At 36.4% G+C, this 7,439-nt stretch overlaps 1 protein-coding gene across 1 annotated transcript; it reads right to left on the bottom strand.

Moving 5' to 3' along the window:
• Positions 1-834: 834 nt before the first annotated feature.
• Positions 835-7,045, bottom strand: LOC107772727 (protein mago nashi homolog). Its single transcript, XM_016592205.2, has 3 exons — positions 6,712-7,045; positions 6,437-6,613; positions 835-1,123 (listed from the first exon to the last, which is right to left on the bottom strand). Exons 1-3 carry the CDS (start codon positions 6,928-6,930, stop codon positions 1,064-1,066), a joined length of 456 nt encoding a protein of 151 aa, XP_016447691.1. The 5' UTR covers positions 6,931-7,045; the 3' UTR covers positions 835-1,063.
• Between the last annotated feature and the right edge of the window lie 394 nt (positions 7,046-7,439).

The following is a 7,439-nucleotide window of genomic DNA, read 5'->3' as shown; positions in this document are numbered from 1 at the left end:
ACATTTTTGGGAGAATTTCTAGTCTTGTAAACTCGAGAAACACCTAATTTGAGTCCTTACAAATGTAAAAGTTAAACTAATTGGTTATCTATCTTTTAACTGAATAATATGATTTTTATCCATATTTGACCCATTTTTTAAAAGTACATTATCCAATTCATTTTTTAATGGGTAATATGGATGGATAACTATTTTTTTATCGATTTTGCCACCACTACACGTGACAAACGGAGGAAGACCAGCTAAACCTGAACTAGCACCAATATGTGCGCAGCACCTCGTGAGACTCATGACTCAACAATTTGATCCAATACTTGCTACATCTCATCAATACAAGCATTAAATAACTCTATCCACCAATTAAATAACTCTATCCACCAAAATCTAGACAAAAGTGGAAAAATCACCTAATATTTTGTCAGTACTAAAATTTAAATTCTAATCTCAATTTTCATCCCAATTCATTGATCAGCTTTCCACTTTCTTCTTAGTAAATGCTACAACTAGTAAGAAGAATCTAGAAGGGAATAATAAAAGGACCAGCTGTTTAATGACAACATTAAGGGACGTCGTGCTAAATTACGATAACTACCTTCCATGCCACAATTGATTGTGAGATTATCATGTCTGATGTTACAGCTCTGCCGCGTATGTAAAACTCTATTTTAAAGGGCAATAGGTTGCTTGTACGAAAACTAGCTTCCATGCCACAATGATTGTGAGACATGTTAATTCATGTCTATCATGGCAAAAAGATGTTAATCCTAACGTTTAACTCTAACACATGACATGAATAAATAAACCCTTGTTGTCCAGAACACACAAACAACGGACTAGGTAGAATAATGTGATGGACAAACAGCCACATAAATAAAGGGCAAACTGAAAAGAGAGAAACAGGACCTTTCATCACAAAATAAGGTCTAAAGAAGATTGTTCCTCCGACAATTCATCAAACACCACCATAAAGATACACTTTTCTAATCAAGTATACACCATTAACACATAAGAAACATGAAGCTAACCACAGACTTCCGAAGTGTCAGCTCGGCAGAATCACGACTTAAATGGGTTTGATCTTGAAATGGAGAGAGATGAGAGAGAACACAAAACACTTGAGGTCCTGCAATGACAAGATAATGAGAAAACAGGTGTCAGTCAAGTGGGGCAGAAGAACTCCAAGAATGAAGTGCAGTGGTGCAAACCAACATCAATTGGTTTACCAATGATTCATGCAAGTGAATACAGCATCTTTTCCAAAAATGCATTTAGAGCAGCGGAAACCGTGTGTTTTATTTCTTCTCTTTTTCGGGTGAGGGAGGGGGTTAGGAAACAAGCTGTAATTCCTTTTAGAAATCTGCCAAAGCAGAAACTTTCCTTTAAAGCAAGAGATTCTCCCCCACCCCACCCCACCCCACACACAAACCCCCAAAATTCGTTTTCCTGATCCTCTAACCTCCTTGTATTTTTATTATCTGCTTTGAAGGCTTGAAGATTGTAATTGAATGTCTGCGGCAACAAAGCTTTTACATTACATTTAATAATCCTCTTATAATACAAATGACTGATTATCATTACCAGACTAGAATGTAGCTTCAAAAAAGCCTGAGCTACAGCATTTATTAAAAGCAAGCTACGTGCTGACTTCCAGTCGTGTACCCTAGTTAGAGCTAATATCATGTTTGATTCTAAAGCTATTTGATTATTTCAATTAAAAGAATATGGCTGCTGATAACAAATGACAAGGAAGAATATGGCTACTGATAAAGAACATGGAATTCATTTGGAGCTTTAATCGACCATTCAAGGGAAGACGGGAAGAGGATAACAAAATTTCACAAGTGTAGGTCTGGGATACAATGTGTTTGCATAGGCAAGGACTGCATGTCAAAGCCTGTAATATATTGGCACGTCTCATCCTGATATTTCTATTTAAACCAACTGCATTTTTAGGGGTTGTTCGATTTATATACCAGTTATACAAGGATTATTTATGCAGTAATTAATAATGAGGAGATTGTTATCAAGAATTAGTATTGAGATTGTTATACATGAATTACGACGGGCACTTTTATCTTTCAATAACTTATTCCCCTTATTGCTAATACACATATTATTATTCCACGTTCAATTTCGCATAAAATAATACATAGATTTCAACATATCTAAATGTCAAGTATGATAGAGATATGACAATTATACCCTTCGACTAAACAGGCATTCTTGACGACATCTCAAACTCCATAGATGCGTGAAGACACCCCCTTGTTATGCAGGAATCAGTATTGAGGAGGTTGTTATACATGAATTACGACGGGCACTTTTATCTTTCAATAACTTATTCCCCTTATTGCTAATACACATTATTATTCCACGTTCAATTTCGCATAAAAAAATAAATCATAGATTTCAACATATCTAAATGTCAAGTATGATAGAGATATGACAATTATACCCTTCGACTAAACAGGCATTCTTGACGACATCTCAAACTCCATAGATGCGTGAAGACACCCCCTCACTCTCCCTCACACGTTTTTGTTTTCCCTCCAAATTTGAGAACATCCATTCCAATATAAAAGTTGACTACTAGAAAGAATGACAAATAATTATGTACCTACCTAGCATAGGTAGTCATGTTATGTAAGCTTTCTTTTCCCTTGTATTGTATGGAGTTTTCTTTCCCTTTTCCTTGCCATTATTCTCCATTGTAGTGAGGAAGAGTTAAAAGTTGAAAGCTAGTTCTCATTAATTCCCACCAAACACATTTTTAGCCTTAAAGGGGGAGAGTTCTCATTTATTATCATTTCTACCAACCATGGAAAGAGTTAATGAAGAAGATTAACATTCTTACAGCACTATCACACAATAATCGCTAGAGATACTTTACAAGATATGCAACCTCTCTGGTCATAGGGAAGTCATATTTCTATTTTAGCCAAAGTTAATTCTTCTAGTGTAGTCACTGATTTGACGAACAATGATATTGAAGAACGTAATAATACTAAAAAATAGGTCAAAAATATTAGCATACCCAATAATACAACCAACTTATTCAAGTCTAAATAAGGCGTTTGATTTGACATGAAACATGCCAAAGTCAAAGAATTTAGTGGTGTTAGAAACAATTAAAACCCTAGATGGCGATTACCGTAAGTATGTTATGTTCACATGTGACAAAGAAGGCAAGACTAGTTGCAGCAAGCACAGCGAGAGAATTGAATGCAAGGGAAGAGTTAACATCGTGATAACGGATGAAGGAGTGTATCATTTAAGGAAGGTGTAAAATATGCATAACAATGAATTATACCATGATATGTCTGGGCTTATGGCTAGGCATAGAAAAGTAATAAAGCCAATGAAGAGCACTTAAGGCAAATGATATTAGCCCGTGTCAAAATATGCAAGAATATTGGAGTGATGGAGGTTTTTAATAGCGGCCTTCAGCAAATGAGATGCTTGGTAGGGGACTGTAAAAAATTTATTCTAACCAATAGAAGGCTTCAGATGGAAGAAAGGGATGTTGTATTTAGATGAATTTTTTTTAAAGATGGAATTAAAGGATTCGGAGTTCTATCATTCCATGGAGCTCGACACTGAAGGTAGATTAAAAAACGTAGTTTGGATTCATCCACAAGGAAAAGATGCTTGTTCTGACTTCTACGAAGTAGTTAGCTTTGATACCACATCTAGTGAATAGGTATAGTATGTTGCTTGCATTATTGTAGGATTAATCACCATCGTCGGTCAATTCTCCTTAGGTGTGCATTAATATTGTAGGAAGATGTTGAAACGTATAGGTCGTTGTTTCGTACTTTGATTTATGTTACGGGAAGCACCCCTCTAACTAGTATATGGATGCATTGATGCTCTCACATTTATCAGTTGATATAATATTTGGAGGGATGCTTCACATAGGACAAATCCAAAAAGGGAACAACTACCTATATGTTGTAACATCTTCATGGTATCAATGCACTCCAAAGCAGAATTGACTGGCGATGGTGATTGTCTCTAGTGTCCAACTCTATGGAATAATAGAACTCAGTATCCTTTAATTCCATCCTACGAAAAAAATCATCATGGACTCAGCATCCCTATCTTTCATCAAAGCCCTCCTATTTGTTAGAATAAATTTTTAAAATCCCCTGCCAAGCATCCCATTTGCTGAGGGCCTCCATTCAAAACCTCCACCATTCTAATATTCTTGAATATTGCATATTCTGATACTGGCCCGTGGCAGATCCAGGAGTTCAAATTTTGAACTCCTGGGTACTTCACTGTCTTTAGAGTACACTGTACTCAGTACAGTTGCTACTACCAAACTTAAGGGTGAGGATATTTTACAAGTTTTAATTAATATTATCATTAAAAAACTATTATTTTCACAATCATCTTCAGCATGAGATGAATAATAACATTGTTGTTTACACTAAATTTATGTCCAAGATAAAAAATTTAAAAAAAAAGCGATTTGTTGTGAGGAAATAATTAGTTTTGTTTTGGGAAGTAGATAGGATTTTTTTTTGTGTGTGTGTGGTTGTGGGGGGGGGGGGGGCGGAAAAAAACTAAAAAAGTAAAAGCAAATAAAGAAAGAAGAAAAAAGAAAAAAGGCATATGGCACAGACGGAGTAATGGAAATATAAAAGAAATTAAATGGCAAGATAAAATAGAAAAGGAAAGCAATTAAAGGAAAGATAAAGAGAAACAATGTCAACTGCTTAAAAAGGAAGAGAAAATAAGAAAGGAAAACAGTTCAAAGATTAAGAAAGAAAGAGACAAACATCAGCCACATGAAGCGATAATGACAAAACCAAGCCAAACACAATTTGCAAGCATAATCAGAACCATCCTCCCACTCCGTGATCCAAAGAGTTGCATAATGCGTAGGAAGTATCACAATTTGCTTTTTACCCCCTTTTTTTCTTCTTTGTCAATCCTCCTTTTTTTTTCATTTGTCTTTCGAAGGTAGTTCTTTTATCTCCCATCTTTTATTAATTTTTTTTTATCTTTGACATAGCATGCTATTGCAGCCTGTTCTACTTCCCATTGGCCCATCAAACTGGCCTTTCCTATTCGCCATTCTCCTACTCAACTCCCTCCACACCCCCAACACATCCCTTACCACTCCTCTACTTCTCTTTTAATCAAGAAACCCCTGAGTATCGGTTGTGCACGTTCAAAACTCGATAGATGATGGGCCCATCCCTCTACCCTTCTCCACCTAAATACTAGGCTTTTGTCTGCAATACAGTTTGAACCCCCCTGACATGCGTCTCCTCACATTACACGTTGCGCTCTTACCACTAGACCAAAATCATAGGCTTTAAGGGGCATAACAATGAAGGATGGGATGACTAGGAGCAGCAATGTGAGGGGGGCGATAGAAGGAAATGGAGGAGAAGAATGACAGCTATATAAGAAAATGGGTAGTTTTCTTCTTCTTTTTTCAGTCTTAACATCAACCCAGTCCTGGTCTATTTTTGTGCCAAACTAGTATAGTATGAAAAACTAAATGCTCTACCAAGAGATATTAACGATGAAAATGTTGTCAAATGGTAATCCAGAAAGAGAAATTTTCTTCACCTTGTTTCCTATTTCCTGGGGATAAGTACTCTCCTCGTTACTCCTAGTCAATTTGATCTCTTTCTCCAAGAACAATTAGACTCCTCTCTTACATCATGACCAAATCGGGAAGGGAAGTGGTGGTCAAGGTGGTGACAAGAGAACAAGAATTAAATGATACAACTAGTCAACCCAACTGTAGCATAAACCAGTAACCTTAGAAACCAAATCCAACTGCAAATGCAAAGAGTATTTCCAAACATACTGACTTTGGAGTTTCCAAAACACTGGTATATCTAGTCTTATCTGAAGATGGAAGTTACTGAAATTAATTTCATAGGCAATTCAGCAATTGGATAATACGTTCATAATTGAGAGGACCATTTCAACAGAGTAGAAACGGGATTTTGTGGTATGCTTTCAGTAACTCCCTATACGAATCTACTCTGAACTCTCACACCATCCTGCCCTATATAGCTCTAATGAAGGTTAAAGCGAAGTAAACACTAAATCTCAATCTGAAACTATCAATTCCCGTAGCGTATATGACTACATTTCGAAAGAAGAAACAAGTGAAGTTTTTGAACAGAGTTGCCATACTAGATTAAGTGAGTCGGTGAACTGCATCTTTTCTCTTCTTCTTTTTTTCCTTTATGTGTGTTCGTGAGAATATGTACGTGCACTAGTTTGTTGATAGCCTGCAACAATTTTGCATTTTATCTCTTTTATCGAGCATCTCCCCTTACCATATCTACAAATTACTCTGCATAATTTTTGCACCCACTTGGTGCAAAATAACTATGCTGAGAATTAACTTAAAAAATTTCATCCAAAACATAAAATAGGGGCAAATGAAGCTTGCAATAACTACCTGAACAAGATAATAGAAGATACGAAGTCCCTCAGGATCTTTACTGGTTTGCACATCCATCAGTGAACCAATCTTAGATGTAGTGAATGATATGTGCTCATTCCCCATCACTATCTCAAGCTCCTGCCTCCCAACTCTATCCGGTTCAGGCCAGTTGTTATCATCTTCCTTCATAATCTACAAACAAAATAAACACCCAAATTACCAGATAACAAAACCTAATAGGCAAAGAGAATGGAAAAAATATATAAATACTGGAGGGGAAAGGTTAAAACCTCGCTATCGGCGACAATGCGGCGGCACTCTTTGAGTACGGCAGGGTTAAGGAAAACCTCTTTACGAATCATGGTATCGTTCTTGTAATTGGAGTTGTTGGCATAACGGAGTTTGCCGTCGGGACGAAACTCGAATTCTAAGAACTCATGCCCGAATTTCCCTTTGTGACCGACATAATACCTCAGGTAGAACTCGCCATTGTCTTCCAACTCCGCCATTTCTCTGATTCTTCTGCCCTCAAACCACTATGACTAAACTGTATCCGAAGGCCACAATGGAGCGTCGTCCCTCTTTGGCCCTAATGCCAGGGCGACGTGCACTGCTTGCCCCTTTTTAGGACTCTATTTAAACAATAGCCAAATTTACAAAAGTTTGTGTAGGAAAAAATAATGCATGCATTTTATTAATTACTTGTTTGGTATATTTTTTCAATCTATGTATGACTAATACTAGTATTAGTCATACATTCTATTTGATATTTGTAAATAAATAAATTTTGTGGAATTAAAATTCATATTAAATTTGGATAAATTCCTAAATTCAATAAATGTTAAGCTCAAATTAAAATTATTTAAGCCCAATGTGGATTTAAATTAAAGTCCAATTTTATTCAGGCTAGCCCATTTAGTTAGAGTTCAAAAGACGAGCCCATCTTACTAACCCAAAGTCCAAATGGCTATTAGTCCATCTTAAAGCCCAGGCTCATGCCACGTGTCAAGTGATGTGG

This window comes from Nicotiana tabacum, chromosome 13, assembly GCF_000715075.1.
Source record: "Nicotiana tabacum cultivar K326 chromosome 13, ASM71507v2, whole genome shotgun sequence".
Taxonomy (NCBI): Eukaryota; Viridiplantae; Streptophyta; class Magnoliopsida; order Solanales; family Solanaceae; genus Nicotiana; species Nicotiana tabacum.
This window is presented reverse-complemented; position numbering and strand designations above follow the sequence as displayed.

Excerpts from the sequence above, each read along its gene's own strand:
- LOC107772727 (XM_016592205.2), bottom strand. The coding sequence starts at position 6,930 with ATGGCGGAGTTGGAAGACAATGGCGAGTTCTACCTGAGGTATTATGTC. Across the intron at positions 6,614-6,711 it reads GCATTGTCGCCGATAGCGAG|ATTATGAAGGAAGATGATAA; the intron begins GTTTTAACCTTT and ends TTTTGTTTGTAG. Across the intron at positions 1,124-6,436 it reads TCTTCTATTATCTTGTTCAG|GACCTCAAGTGTTTTGTGTT; the intron begins GTAGTTATTGCA and ends TTGTCATTGCAG.